This window comes from Orcinus orca, chromosome 5 (assembly GCF_937001465.1).
Source record: "Orcinus orca chromosome 5, mOrcOrc1.1, whole genome shotgun sequence".
NCBI lineage: Eukaryota > Metazoa > Chordata > Mammalia > Artiodactyla > Delphinidae > Orcinus > Orcinus orca.
Window position 1 is genome coordinate 11477472 of NC_064563.1, and position 16438 is coordinate 11493909.

The 16438-nt window shown below is 45.2% G+C and overlaps 1 protein-coding gene across 1 annotated transcript in view; it reads right to left on the minus strand.

Annotated features, from left to right (window-relative positions):
• PLCL2 (phospholipase C like 2) overlaps window positions 1-16438 on the minus strand; it is a 190857-nt gene that overhangs the window by 60270 nt on the left and 114149 nt on the right. The window contains exon 3 of the mRNA XM_033432016.2: window positions 15819-16022. Coding sequence (XP_033287907.1) covers window positions 15819-16022 — 204 coding nt within the window. The remainder of the gene's footprint in view (window positions 1-15818; window positions 16023-16438) is intronic.

Here is a 16438-nt window from a genome sequence, read left to right on the forward strand (position 1 = left end):
GAAATGGAGTAACCACGTCTCCATACATAGCAAAGTGCTGCGGTGAAGTTCGAGTGATGCTAAGATATACACACAGAGAAGTCTTAGAGCATCAAGAGCTGCTTGTTTCTCGCCTTTGAACTCATACTGACCTGATAATGAGTACCGTGTATTGAGAATTTCCTATGCCCTGGGCTACTTACACGTGATCTCACCCCCTGGGAGGCGGTGAGACCCTGCCGGTTCTACGGATGAAGAGGCGACGTGCCCGGTCGCAGAGTGCGCACCAGAGCAGGGACTTCTCACGCTCAGCACTCATAGTCTCTGCTGGCACCACCATCCCCCAAGCCCCCACTCACCTACTTCCAGGGTGCAGGCAGGGTCCCCTTCCTCCCCCAGGTGCTAGTCCCAGCGTCTCTGTGCAAGAACGATATTGTACACACGTGTGCACACCCACGCCCACCTGTCCGGGACTGTGTGAACTTACAACTGCACTCACGGAGATGTGTCCCTGGCAGAACACACCAGGGCACATGTCCTGTGCCCTGGGAGTCAGCTCACGGCGCAGGTGAGAGAAGGACCAGCACAAAGCCTAGCCCAGGTGGACCCACAGCCCGCGGATACCGCGTGCGGGGTCCGGGTTTCCTTCCCCGGGAGCACAGCAGTGTGGTACCCAGCAGGGCCCGCGAGCGTCGGGATGAGGGGTGTGACAACTGAGGGACGGTGGCGGTCTGGCATTCAGGGACTTCTCGTTTGGCCCACCAGGAGCCCATGCCCACCTGCTACCTCACGTGGCACTCAACTTCTGAGCATGCTTTGGAAAAGCATGAAACGCTCTTCGTATAGGAGCCATGTTCCCATCTCAGCGGCCTTTGCTGAATCAAGCTGCTCTCCTGTCTGGCCTCCTCTCCCCGTCATTCCTCAACCCTGGGGGTGTGTCCTCCTTAGGACCCATGAATCTTTAAGAGTAGGGCATTGCAGACAGGGCAAAGAACCCTCTGGTAAAGGGCAGGGAAGACTGAGGATCTGAATAAGAGGTAAATGGTCTGGGGACCTGAGACGCTCGTAGCTTCCTTCCTCCCAGCTGTCCCAGGCCTGGCCTCCCGCCTCAGGCCCTGCCCTTCCCACAGGCATCTGGAGCTGTCCAGGAACCTCCTCTTCCTGGACGGGCGCAGGTGCCACTCACCGCCTTAGGACGGACACGGTGAGACCCTCTGGTACTGAGACTGGAAAGACAGCCACTCCACCCTCCAGCCGTCACCAGCCCCAAACCTAACGCTCCCAAGAAAGGCTTTCCGTGCACGCATAAATGAGCCAAGTTCAGGGAAATGTAGGTACTCCGGGACCTAGACGTAGGGCGGGAAGGACACCTGATATCTGTGTCCTCTAGATCAAGGGCATTTTCTTTCACTCATCCATTCATTCACTCATTCGTTCATAAATATATTTTGAGTGCCTGCCCTGTGGCAGGCTCTGTCGTGAGAACGCAGTGCTGAGCGGGACACACAGGGTCGCAGCCACCCGGGGGCTCAGATCTGGGGGAGAGAGAGAGAGAGGTACCTTAAGAAAAGGAATCAAACCAACGCATGTATAATTACAGGTTGTAATGAGTGTAAGAAAGCAGCAAAGACCCTCCAGCCCCACTCCCAGCCACCGTGGGAGAGAGTCTGGGTTGGGGCTTCACCTCCAGGTGGAGGTGGAGAGAGCTTTAAATAGAATGTGGTTAGTACTGCCTGGATTTTATAATTCTAGAGAAAGCCCTCCTTCCCGCCTTAGGGGAAGGTGAGAGGAAACAAGGGGTTTTCAGAAGAGATGCAGAGCCTGCCCACCGGCTCCACCCAATTCCCCTTTCTCTGCCCTCCCCTCCCCTTCCCCTAACAAGAAATGCTTGACCTGAGCACGACTTAAACTCAATCCTTAGACGGCTCGTTTGTCGTGCCTCATTACCAAGCAGCGCAATCATGATTATACATCTTGCTAAATACGTGTGAACTAAAGTTAGTTACAAATTTTATTGGATTATAACACAAGATTCTGGTCGACTGTCACCATTTTTCTGCTGCAATAGCACGCTGTCCTCATGGGCACTGTAAGCAAACTGGAATTTTCACAGGCTTTCCTTTCCTAGTTCCCGCCTCTGGTGTTTATAGTTCTGACCGTCCAACACTAACAAGTAGTTTTACTTCTTCGGGGGTCCACTGCCTCTTCCGGGACAGAACTCAGGGGCCCTCCTCCTACTGGGGTAACAGAGGAAAATGATGTTCTATGGATCTACATTCAAATCGCACTAAGTACATTATTTAAAAAAGAAGAAGAAAGAAGACCTTTAAAGTCGTGATTTAAGCTGGCCAAAGTGAATCTGGAAAGCAGGGCATCAAAACACCCGAAGGACTTTTTCCGTGATCCTCTTTTTGAGGGGTTGGCAAACTTCTCCTGTGAAGGAGCAGACAGTGACTATTTTAGGCGACTGCTGTCACAATGTGAAAGCAGACCCAGAACGCGTCATGAACGCGCGCTAACAAAATTTCCTTATGGACACAGAGGCTTGAATTTCATATGATTTTCACATGTCCTGAATTTTTTTTTTTCCGACCGTTTAATATGTAAATACCATTTTAAGCCTGCAGCCCGTACACAAATGGGTGGTGCCGGCCAGGCCCACAGGCCAGCGTTGCCCGACCCTGCTCTAAAACGCCACACCGCGCATCACCTGGTGATACTGGACTAAAAGTATTCCAGAGGGTACAGTTTGACATGCCACATCCAGAGGGTACAGTTTGACATGCCACACGCACCTTTTAGAACAGAACGTGAAAAGTCAAGTGCGGTCGGTATTTTAAAAGCACAAACGTGTGTTATATGTAAACGAAGGAGAAATTTGGCCACAGAGAATTGTAACATTGGTCAAAGGCTTTCACGGGCTTATAACACAGCTAGATGTTAGTTTTAGGAAGTCAGCTAAAAATGAGTAACTACCATCTTGGTTACATTTAGCTAAATACTCAAAACAGCTATCTCTATTCACAAAGACAGATTTTTTTTTTTTTTTTTTTTTGGCTTCTGGCTTTTGGCCACCAGATAAGTGATTATTCAAAGCTAAAATGATTTTGTGCCATATAATGACATAAATGATGGTGTCACTCCATTTAATCTCTCTCTGGTATAGGAGTATAATAATTATAAAGAAAACTAGAATAATCACCACTGGTTTCAAAGAAAATACTTCAAGATTTCCATAAGTCGATAAAGGACTTCCTGTATAAAATCTGCACATAAAGATCTATAAGAGTTAGCCCTAAAGATGTGACTAATACTAAACGTAGTAGGGAAAGAAATGTTTTAAACTACTTAACATGTTATTTTTAGGTTAATTGATAATTAAGCTTGTAGAGTTAAACTTAACTCTTAACACATCATACTGTCCACCCACTGAGTTGACTGGGAGAGTAATTTTCTTATGGTTCAGAATTTTAAATGCCTGAAGTTAGAAAAGACTTAAAAACCATTATTAAGTGCTATTTTTATCCCCGATAGATTCATGTGGTAGTAAAATCAGATTTCTGCTGTCAAGGGTGGTTATTTTAGTGGGGTGAGTGGCATTAATTATTTCCTAGCAATCTGGGGGAATATAAGTGAACAGAATGAAAACCAGGAACCGTTAAAATAGAATAATAAGTGACAGTTCCTGCGGTCCCCACTGGCACAGCGGTTAATGTGTATGGTGGAGAGTTACCACCAGACAAGTGCAGCTTAGAGGGGTTTGGTGAGGCTGGGGGTGAGCCCTCCCCACTACACAAAAATAGAAATAATGAATCCGTAGGCGGTGTTGAATTTTATTTCTCTTATAAACCTGAGGTCAAATGTAACATATCAACAAAATATATGCTTAAAGCTTAGAAAGGGCCAAATATTACTGTCAGGAATACATCAAGTTGCAGAGAAAAATCACTACTGCCTCATTATTCAAAAGACTGTGGAAAAACACCTTTAAAAAATTTCTTCCAGGTCATGACTAGGGACATAAAAGACAGGAAAAATAGGTCAGAAATGAGTACATCCTACTGCCAAGAAGTGATGCCAGAAGGTGGCCCAAGTAAGTGTCAACAATTACATGTAGTACTCAAAAAAATTCTGAAATATATGATCTTTCATATAAACTGGTTATTCTGATAGCTTCATTTTCATGGAGCAGATTCCATCTAAAGTATCCCATTTCTTAGAGAGCTGTCTTCTAAAATGTCATTGCACATCCAGAGACTACGTGTCCATGAAAACAGAGGAGACTCATCACTGCATTTACAAACCAATCTATGTACCACCACTAACGATTTTCTAGAGGTATCTGAGTAATTTCAATCTCTCCAACTCAACTCCGAATGGGATTTGCAACGCTGCCGATTTTCTCAGTGGAAAAGCATTTGTTTCTCTAAACTACATAAGAGTGGGTGTCAATAAATCAAGTTAAGCTCCAGTGAATAGATCCTGCATTCGCCAAGTCAGGGAATGACATCAGAATATCGAGATGCTAAACAATAAAATTCTGTTATCACCGCAACTTACATCCTTTCTAAACTTCAACCTGAATACAGACAACGATGGGACACAACGAAATATTAAACAATTCATCTTTTTGATGAATCTTTGACAGAAGAAAAATACTTCTAATAAAAAGGTTCACGTGTGTGATTCTTACTGGTTAGTTGTAGCCAGCACTGCTAAAATAATCACACAGGCAAAACATCCCCATTTAACTGGCTGGAGAATGTTCTGAATCCCACGTGGAGCTGACAGCAGGGGCAGCCGCAGGCTCAGGTGGCAAAGGCAGCCACCTTCCTGAGCGGGATGAAGAATCACCATGGGCTTCACGCCCCCAACTCCCCATCTGGTCAGAAACCGCCACCCTAGGAAAACTAAGATAAACAGTGAAGGGGCATTTCCTGGGTCCTCCAGTGGGGTGTGGCCCAGAGAGTGCTGGGTGTTTCAGAGTAGAGTCCACACGTAGGGGGCTCCAAGGGTTCTGTCCCAGGACAGCTTACGACGAGGGAGAGGAACACAATGATCTCTCAAAGCAGCCAGCACAGGCTGGTACAGTTCCCTCTGTCCCAACGGCACAGGTCAGAGGGTCAATGAGAGACGCAGCTCCCCTCTGAGTCCAAGGTCAGAGCAAGCCGGAGGGCTCCCAGACACCAGGGGGGAAGCAGGCTGAACGCATCAGTGAGCCGTGAAACGCAGGGTCTAGATTGGCCAGTTTTCACTTTTGTGGATCTGAAAGGATTTGGAACTCACAAGCCGGTAAAGACATATAAATTATCACACACCAAAAGCCAACTCAGTCCTTTGTTTCTTTTTTTGGCGGGGGGGGGGGGGGTACGCGGGCCTCCCACTGTTGCGGCCTCTCCCGTTGCGGAGCACAGCCTCCAGACGCGCAGGTTCAGCGGCCATGGCTCACGGGCCCAGCCGCTCCGCGGCATGTGGGATCCTCCCGGACCGGGGCACGAACCCATGTCCCCTGCATCGGCAGGCGGGCTCTCAACCACTGCGCCACCAGGGAAGCCCAGTCCTTTGTTTCTTGATCATCACTTTCCTGTTTGAAAAGGATTTCCGCCACAGAGGACAATCACATCCACGAAACTGGCTGTAGACACAGTACCACGCCGTGCACACCACAACAGTGATCACAAACTTCAAGATGTCAAACAGATTCCAGATGCTGTAAAAAGTGTTCTCTTCAAGAAAGGGCTATATATTATTAATAGTGTTTGATGCATGTTTCAATAGCAAATCAGAAATTCTGATTCTGGAAAACTTCAATTGCTACAAGACTATATGCATGAGATACATCTCCCTACAGTTATTTCCCCCCTTTTTTTCCCTCTCTTGGCAATTACTAGGCTTAACATAAATTCTTCATCAATCCCAACATGCCAAAGGGAGGCCACATTTCCAAGATGCTCTAAGAAGAATGTTATTCACTTAACAACACTAGTCAAAGTATTCAGACTCCGTTTCTCTTGATGATCATTACATAATCCCTAGTTCTTACAGCTGGCACATCAGACTTCTGACTGCCTCAGCACCCGGGTCTCTCTCTAGGTGATATTTCCAGAAGTTTGTCTTTCTGGGAATCCAGGAGATGAAGTGCCGTGGGGAGGGAAAGGCTGCCAGCTGCATGGCGACAGCAGGGGGAGGTGTAAGGAGGAGAGTGTGAAGCTGTTTCTTTCCCAGAGATGTTGCCATAGTTTATAAATCATTTTGCCCTGGGGCTTTCCACCTACTCAAAGAGCAAGTTTCAGAGCCTGGGTGAAAAGCAGCTATCTTGTAAAAACAAAGACACTTCTCAGTTTTAAAGGTCAGATTAGATTTTTATTTGGGTTCCCACCAAAACGACAGGCTTGAAAGTCAGGATCTGTCAAGGAGAAACTCTTTTCTAAATTATTTTAACATATCAAGGAACAACACATGTAGGTCCCAAGAGCATCACCCCTAGGGTAGAAGAGATGCCCCTCCACCGACCACGGCTGGGCCAAGCGTTTGCAGCCCTAGGACAGGAGGAGGAAAGGGGCAGTGGAGGGGACATTGGGAGCCCGCCTCTTGGAGCCTTGAGGATGAAGGACGGAGCCAGGAAATCCCTGCGCTGCACACACCAGCCTCAAGGTGCACTGGGGTGGGCGGTGGTGAGCTTTAGGACGTTCTTTAGCAAGGGCACAGAAAGGAGACTTTCTGCAGCTGCACCCTCTCCAGGCAGCTAGTGGCCACTCTTAGAGGAGCTGAGGGAAGAGAGAAAGTCTGAGAGACGGAGCATTTTACCTAAAGAGTCAAGCAACCACAACCCAAAATGGATAATGTGAATTAAGGCAATGGATCAGGGTTACGAAATGGAACTAAAATTGAGGGACACCCACCTGCCCCTAAGAGAGCTGGGAAAGCTGCATTTCCTTCCCCATCTGGGCCGAGTGTGTGGTCTGAACTCAGTCTCTGCCCCACAGGCATGAGGTGACAACAGGCTGAAGAACCTGGAAGTCGGCCAGCACTGCTGTCTCCACTCGGCCCAATTCTGTTTATTCGAAGCCTAGTGGGGACAGGAAGTTGACCAAGCAAACCAGGATAAGGAAGGCAAACGCTTCTTCCCAGCCTTGACCAGCCGCTGATGCTCGCGGCGACTGACCGAGAAAACCACGTCTGTTATTAGACAGAGGACGCTCAGAATTTGAGAGATGTACACGGACTTTTAAAAGGTGTCCTGGGGACTTCCCTAGTGGTCCAGTGGCTAAGACTCCATGCTCCCAATGCAGGGGGCTCGGGTTCGATCCCTAGCCGGGGAACTAGATCCCGCATGCACGCCACAACTAAGAGTCCACATGCCACAAGGAAGATCCCGCACGCTGCAACTAAAGATCCGGCGCGGCCGAATAAATGTTGAGAAAAACGTCCTGGTGGGTCTTTGACAGAAAGAAGAACTCAGAAAGCAACTTAAGGAGGTAACTTTAGCCACTGAAGAAACAAAATAAATTATTTCAGTCAAGAAGAGAATATATCAAAAATAAACACTGAAGGAATAATACAAAAGCAAAATCCCACATTCAAGTGGGATCTGATGGGAACGTGGGAAGCAATTCCTCTCCTCTTGCACAGGAAGAAAACAAGACTACAGCACTTCAACGATCTTAAGTTTTATCAAAAATGTAGTAGTGTTCTTCTGCATAATGCATCTGCTTACAAGGAAGTTCCCTAACTTTTCTGGAGCTCTAGGTTCCAGATATATTACATACATATTTCCTACCAGATTCAGTGAAATAAAGCATTCGAGAAATAAGCAATCTTGTTCTGCCCCCTTCAGAAGCAACAGAAAGGCTCTAACAGAGAAGTCAAACTGGGAGACCCCACCAAACACATGGCCCCGAGCCACAGCCCCATAACCGCTCCCCAGGTGGCTTGGTTCAAGGGCTGAAGTGATGCCAACAGCAGGTTCCCGTTTCTCGTTTACCAGTACGGTGGGACAGCGCCGCAGTCACTCAGGAATTGTAAACTGCAGAATAGTATCTGCAGTTGGTGCGTCAGATGGTACAGTGGCTCGCTTCGTACTTTATCACTTCTCGTCTGAAGACGCCATCTGACAACGTGTGGGACTCTGTTAAGGTTTGCATCTCTGTCCTCCCAGAGAGTCTGGGGCTGGGTATCAAATTTAACTGGTAAAAAAGCAGCCGCTGATGAAGGCTCTTTCAAGGGGATGGCCAGCCCCTAAAATGCTACTGTTTCGCAACTGTTCTTGCTTAGTATCTGCAGGTGTGTGTTTCGCAACTGTTCTTGCTTAGTATCTGAAGGGTGTGTGTGTGTGTGTGTGTGTGTGTGTGTGTGTGTGTGTGTGTGTAAGAATACTTCTACATATGTGTCCCTCGATGGTTTCTGTGGAGACACGTAAAACATGAAAAGCGGATGCAAGATATAGTCGTGCAATCACCACCATATCACACTGTGAAGCACCATCTCCCCTAAGTTTCTCAATCTCCCTGCTTCTGGTGGCTGAGTGGCAGCCTCTACAGCTGATCTGATGATACGAGTGATACCATCATCACGTTCCATCCTGTAAACATTACTTTTCCCTTCCCGTGGGGTTGGCAGTCGCTCTGAAGTGGGTCAGCTGTATGGTTTTGATGATGCCAGAGAAACCGTTTTGGAAACGTCACCGGGTGGACCTCCCCTGTCACTGAATTAAACTAGAGGCTTTGGGTTTCTGCTCTTCCCCCTGTAGCAGGGTACATTCACCTTTCCCTAATCTGTCTTTTTTTCCCCCTCTTTGCAGCTCAGTCTTATCCTAAGGCATAATACTCTATTTTTCTACAGTTATAAAAATTGGGAGAGTTGACACCTCCAATTAAAAGATGCTTTTAATGTCAAGTTCTGAGGCAGGAGAGTGATAAAAGCAGCCACAGAGGAGATGGGAATCAATAATAACCTTATTACAGATGATCTCTGCTTGGTCCAGATGGGCAGACTCCATCAATTATGAAGTGTGATTTCTCTCTTCCCTGCATTAAGCAGTGGCCAGAGAAAATACAGGAACCCATACCAACAACATAGGGCAGAGCACTCCTGATGCTGCATGCCGACTGCCAACATATCTGTGTAAGAAAAAAACCCTTCGTTTCACATATTTTATTTAAAGGACCTTGCTTTATTTAAGAAATATTTAAAGCCATGAGGTAGAAGGGACGATCCAGTAACTTATATAAAAATATTCACAGCAAGCAAATAACATGCTCCTAGACAAAGCATCTTGTTCCTTTTTTTTTTAAACACTAAAAACTACTGTTCTCTACTGGATAAACGGATTCCTCAGAGAGTGCTTTCTTAATTAAGTGTGAAGGCAATTAAAATCAAGATTTTTGTGAAGCTGTAAAAGATGGAAACAAATTAATTTCAGATAGAAAGCAGAGACAGAGGAACGGCAATGACAGGAACGAATTCATGGGTACTCTCCGAGCAGCTACGGCTGCGCGAGAGTCCGCCACTGTGTATGTGAACAGCCCTGCTCTCTGTGACAGAGCGGGGCATCCTTTTCTTTCCTTTTTCCTCTTCTGTCCTTTTCATTCCCTGTGACTTCATTGTCAATTTACTTACAATGACTGAAGCATACTCCATAGTGCAGAAAAATTGTAAGCAAAACCAAGGAAAAAGACTTTTTTTCTTTAAAACATATTTATGTGATAAGGACACTTAACAGGAGATCTACCCCTCTGAACAAATGCTTACCTGTACAATGCATTACTGCTGACTAGAGGTACAAGGTGCTACTGTACACGGGTCTCTAGAACTCCTCCTTACCCACCTGAAACTTCACGCCTGTTGATTAATAACGTCCTATCTCCAGCGCCTGGTAGCTCCCAGTCTACTCTTTGATTCTGGGAATCTGACTCTCTTAGGCGCCTCACTTAAGCGGAATCCCGCAGGGCTTGTCTTTCTGCGTCTGGCTTCCTTCACCGAGAATACTGCCCTCAAAGCCCAATGAAAAGATTTTAAAGAGAACTTTCTTTGTATGTAACACTCCACAAAATATTTAAACTCCCAGTGTTTTCTCTCAGTCAAGGAAGAATGTCGACATCTGGGTCTCTATTTGTTAGCACAGATCTCAGAACATTTAAAAAAATTTAAGCGTAAAGCAGACGGTAAATCTGAAACTAATAAGCAAAGATAGCTGGAGAGCTGAATCGTTACTTTCATCAACATTAAAAAGGGTGGTAAAAACCACTTTCGTATAAAAAGATGACGATGACGGGAGAGGGGAAGCCTGAAGTGGTCCTGAAGCCTCCTGGCAGATCATCCCAGGAGCACTGTGTGTTACGGAGAGGGGACCCGCTCACTCACCAGAATCTCTTACTCAGGTTACGTAATCCTTATCTTCTCCAAACCAGCCTTTTAAACACGTGAGAGAACGAGCTCAACTGTGATATCTGATTCTCAACAGTGGATGCATTCAAGTTCACTGACACACACTTTCAAGTAAAACACTTGAATTTTCTGTTTTCTGAAGTAATAATACAAAAGATATATTCAGGTACTGATAATCAGATTCCGTTGAGTGGAACTCAATCTGTTGAATACAGTCTTCCTTATTTTAAGCTCATCGGATCTGCCTTTTAACATACGCCAAAGTATGCAAGACGAATTCTTCTCCACCTTCATGGGGGAGGGAGAATCAGAAATAAGGTACCTGGGACTTCAAGGGCCCCACATGAACAACGTCAGATCATGATTACTGGTGCTATCTGGGCTTTATGGGCAGATTCGTCAGTCATCCACACACCACACATGGCTCATCTTCCTGAGCTGGACTGCAGGGCAAAAACTGGACAAAGAGACGAGTCAGGTTCTAAACCTGCCATTAGAACCATTAATGGTTCTGCCATTAATTTGATGCACCACTCGGTTTCCATTTTCTCATCTGCAAAATAAAGACGCTCAGCAGGCGGCCTCTGAGTTCTTTTTCACCCCTACCCTCCCACAGTCCATGATCTTAATTCTGAGCATGGCTCTTTGCTGCTCAAAAATGTGCAAGAACTCCCACGGTCCATGCTTGAATTTCCTAGAACACATGCTTCCCATTTCTGAGAGTGTTTCACCCTGTGAACTCAGCCTGCAACAGTCTCCTTTTCTTCACCTGCTGAAATCAGTTGTTCTTAGGGGTCAGAGGCCAGTGTTTCCTTGAAGTCTTCCTAATTCCTAAACTTGAAACTGACCGTTCTCTCCCATGAACATCCAAATAATCTGTTTACATATATATATATATATATATATATATATATATTTTTTTTTTTTTTTTTTTTTTTAATTTTTTTGCAGTACGCGGGCCTCTCACTGCTGCGGCCTCTCCCGTTGCAGAGCACAGGCTCCGGACGCGCAGGCTCAGCGGCCATGGCTCACGGGCCCAGCCGCTCCGCAGCATGTGGGATCTTCCCGGACCGGGGCACAAACCCGTGTCCCCTGCATCGGCAGGCGGACTCTCAACCACTGCACCACCAGGGAAGCCCTGTTTACATATTTTAACACATCTATCTATCATCTATCCTCTCACTATCTCTGGATACGTTTCATCTCTTCCACTAAACTGTGAGCGCGTCCAGGGAAGAAAAGCCTCCCTTGTGTGACCACACAGTCACTCCCACTCTCCAGACCGGTCCCTCCCTAGTTCTCCCCCATCTGCCTGATCTAAGAAGGTGTCTGTGTTTCTCTTCCTCTGCTCCCGGGTGGCTTTGACACCCGCCTTCCTGAGCAACGTCCCAGCCTCAAACCTCACCACTTCCGGGATCCAAGGAGGGACGACAAATAGGGCAAAAAACCACAATTTGGGCCACTCTGAAGACCTGTTCGTTGGTGGGATCACAAGAGCCATTAGGACAATCTAGGGGCCGTGGGCAGGGTGACCACACAACTAATTATCTAAACAGGGACACTTTTAAGGGTTAAAGGGAGAACTATTAATAATTATGCTGGGACAACAGGTGTACAAGCAGGGTCTGTCCCAGGCAAATGGGGCTGCAGGCCACCCTGAGTGTGGGCCCTCTTTCCTAGCCTCCACACCGCCTTACACAGTGTCCACATTTCCACAATCAGCTCCTTCCCTGCACTCTCCTTTTTCACAAAGACACTGGCATATTTCAGCTACAACTCGTTTATTAATAAGAGTTTAGACAGAAAAATAGTCACAATCTTGACAGCATAAATACATATCTGTACACCTTAGGAGATACCGCAATCCTGTCCTCACTGGAGGGCAACTTCAGCAGTGCAGACTCGCAGTAACACAGGACTTTGTGGGGAGGGGTGGATTTCTCAAACTACGCTTACTTCTCATTTGGAGTCTGCAAACTATAAATGGGAAGTCAGTGAAATGAAATAAGATCTTATTTCTAAGGCTAATTTTGGGTTAAGCTCAACATAACAAACGTTACAAAAATAAAGGCTATCCAGGACCTTATGACATTTCCCATCAGTATTTCATCTATTCTTTAGCTAGCTTTAATAAATTAATTGTCAGAAGGTGAGAAATAATTAAGTCACTAATAAATGGACTATAAAATATTACAAGAGCTATAATATTGCTGTAGCAATATGATAACCTTTAAAATGCAAATTAGAAACATTTGAATTTAATTTTAAGTACTTTATAGCTTAGTTTAGCAGGTGGAACGAAAAAGAGAGCAAATCAATAAAGCTAGGGGTATGACACAGCCCAGCTATGTCAATCAGACATTATGTAAGACTAATTTCACAACTTTAAAAACTTAAGCAAGCCAACTGTCTTATCATTTCTACAACAACACAATTATAAAGTTATATGTAGATAAGAGTTACATAGTAAATGTTATCATCTGCCAGCCCAGGGAGAGGAAGGGGCGGGGGAAGTGATATGGTGGGCACTGTGTCCACCCAGCTATGGTCCCACTCCCGCTGTGGGCTCAGCCTGGACTAGCGCCTGGGTACCGACCCTTCCAGTTAACACCTCCCTGGGGCACCACATCCCACTCTCAGGAAGGTCCTGTTAAAAAGGTTACCATGAAGAAATGTCACTGCGTGACCAGTAACACACCTGAGCCGGTAAGTCATCTTAGATGTTGGTCAATGACGTGGGTCTGCAAAATGTCTAACGATTTTATTTGTGGCTTAAGTTTAAAAAGCATTTACAAACATCAGCCACTTCTTTGGGCTTCTTCTCATGAAACCAACTAGGTAGCCTGAGGCACAGCATGCAAGAGCTCTTCAGACTTTTCCATTGAACCTCTTTTTCCTGTCTTTCCATCTTTTCCCCCCAAAGGAATCTCAGCATAAGCTTCTTTGTTTTGTTCCCCAGCTGCCATCCTAGCAGACTGGATGGCTCCCTGAGGACAGGGACCCCTTATGCTCATGCCTGCGGCCCCTCCAGCACCCAGCACAGTGCTCCCCCAGCCCATGTTTACAGACGCATTTGCCCCTGGCCGTCCTTCTTTCTGAAGGGTGACCGTCACTCCCTGCAGTTTGCCTGCAGTGTCCAGTGTTCCGTCCTTATTTATCTTACAGCACTGTGAACTCTAAGCTGGAAAGAGCAGGGAATAATAAGCACCTGCTACAACGTGTGGTTATTGCATTGGAACTTAGGAAAAAGATCAAATACCACTTTTTCTTAAGGTAATGAATTGATAAGCTGTTTAAAATACTGCACTCTTATTATTGGTGGGAATGTAAATTTGTATAGCTACTAGGGAAAACAGCATGGAAGATCCTCAAAGAGTTAAAAACAGGACTACCATATGATGCAGCAATTCCACTTTTCAGAATATATCCTAAGGTCAAAAAAACACTAACTCAAAAAGATACATGCACCCCCATGTTCATAGCAGCATTATTTACAATAGCCAAGATATGGAAACAACCTAAATGTCTATGGATAGATAAAGAAGTTGTGAGATATACGTATATATATATTAAAATATGAGGAGATCCTACCATTTGCTACAACACAGATGAACCCTGAAGGTATTATGCTAAGTGGAATGAGTCAGAGAAAGACAAATACTGTATGACCCACTTATATGTGGAAACTAAAACAAAACAAAACAAAAACAAAAAAACCAAACTCATAGAAAAAGAGATCAGATTTGTGGTTACCAGAGGTGAAGGGTGCAGACAGTGAGAACTGAAGGAAGGTGGTCAAAAGGTAAACATTTCCAGTTATAAGATAAATAAGTCCTAGGAATGTAATATATACCATGATGACTGATACACAGAAAACTTAAGAAAATAAATCCTAAGACCTCTTATCACAAGAAATTTTTTTTTCCTTTCCTCTCTTCTTCCTTCTTTTTATATGAGAAGATGGATGTCAGCTGAACCCACTGTGGTAATCATTTCACAATATGCCTAAGTCAAACCATCATGCTGTACGCCTTAAACTTATACGTGAGTGTCAATTATTTCTCAGTAAAACTGGGGGAAAGAAAGAGCAAAAGAAAAAAAAAAACGCTGCATGTTTCTGACTTGGACTTCCAGGTCTTATGCACCCAAAGATTTGGGTGAACAAGGCTAAGACGTGAAGATTAAGAACAAAAATCCTTCCAAACTTTTGTTTTTGGAAATAGTACCCCCTGGTCAAGACAATTTGTCAAATAGGGCATACTATGTCCATCACCCTTTGGAAAGCCACTGTCAGCAAACAAAAGGCCCCACACAGTCCTGCAGTGAAGACATCTGATTAATTTTGCTCAAACCAGTATTTCCCTAAATTATTTCAACACGGAACCCTTTCTCCCATGTGACACTTATTAATATCCTAAGAAACCAAGGTTCCTCAGCAGACACTGTGGGAAATGCTGACCTAAAGCATTTTTTTCTTTCCTGGAAATTGTATAAATCCCTCTGAATTGCAGCTTTCAGGTCAACTTACAGAATAGTAAAAGAAATATATTTCTGTAAGGTTTACAGTGCCACTCCTGATTTGTCTTAGACCACAGCAGGCTACCTGAGAAGCAGCCTTGAGTTTTGTGGTCTGAGCTCCTGCTTCTCGTGTGGAGGAGGTGGTGGGTGAGGCCTCTTACCTCTGAGCACCCGGCCGGTACAGGCTGACAGCCTCGCCCATCTGGGAGAGGAGTGTCCAGCACCACCCTTAACCCCGACCGCAGGGGAGGACCTGCGGTGCTCACTGGCGTTTTGACAACTTCAGCTACACTGCGAGCTTGAAACGGTGTTGTTCACTAACTCATCCCTCAGGGTCACGATAAATCAAAAAGTACAGCGAGAGCAGGAAGCAATTAGGAAAACGCAAGATAGACCTTAAGGGCAAAAATGCAATATTCTAGGTGTCCTGAGGATTCCTCATTAACGCTAAGCTGATTACCAATCACAGGCGTCACAGAGCAGCTGCTGTAAGGAAGGAAAACTTTGCACAATATAGAGTCATGTAGTGGAAGCACCTGCCTCTGGTGGTATTTAAAGTGTATTTTTGGAAAAAAAACTAAATTTCTCACCTTTACCAGTTTGAAAACAAAATAAAAATGAGTGACTCAATGGCTGATTGCAGGGAAAGGTTAAAAAAATTCCCTCCTATATATATGTGGAAAATAGGGTATGCTTTAGAAGTCAATTCAGATACATTCTTGAAAAGCTGTCTGAATCCTGCTTTCTAAAATAGCAACAACAAAACACTAAAGTCTTTCAAATACAGCAAGGTCAGGGGAATAACTTTTCCAGCACAGGTAAAGGAAGCCTGAACTAGGAAAGCACACCTCAGCAAGAGCTCCTAAGCATGTCGGGGTACTGTCCTAAGACACCTCTCTCCCCTGGGCTCCATAAAAGTGCAAAGAGCCACTCACCATGTCGTAAGTTGTTACGATCTTTTTCAGAACCTCGGGCACGATTCCCTGCAACTCCATGGTGGGATACTGCTCGCTGAGATTCAGGACCACCAGGGGCGTGTTATCAGGTCCCAGGAAGCGGGGAGACACCGCCAGCATGCACTGCATGAGGTTGGCTACGGAGGAGAGGCCACACAGCTCCTTGAAGGACACCACTGCATTCTGCTCAATGGAAAGAAGAAGGCGCTTTGTAATTCACCAGGGTTTTAATTTCTCGGGGATGTTATACTCAATATACTTGGTTATCCTTGGACTGCCTGGTACAACAGTTACTAGCAGTGTTATGACAGACATGGTTAATGATTATCTTATCCTGGGAAAAATGGCTACTTTCCAAAGTAAACATAGTTATAGATATTTGTAATACCAATTTATCAAAAGTATGGAAAAGGCAAATAAGTTAAATTCTTTCGAAGGGCAAAGCTACTTTTCAGATCAAAGTTCACAGCAGTGCTAATGCTGATATGTAATTATGAACAAACCAAAAAGAAGGCTTCTGCATTCAAAAAGGTAAAGATTCAGAAAAAAAAAATCAGGCTTAAAATAAGTATCAAATATGCCAGCCATCCAAAAAAAAA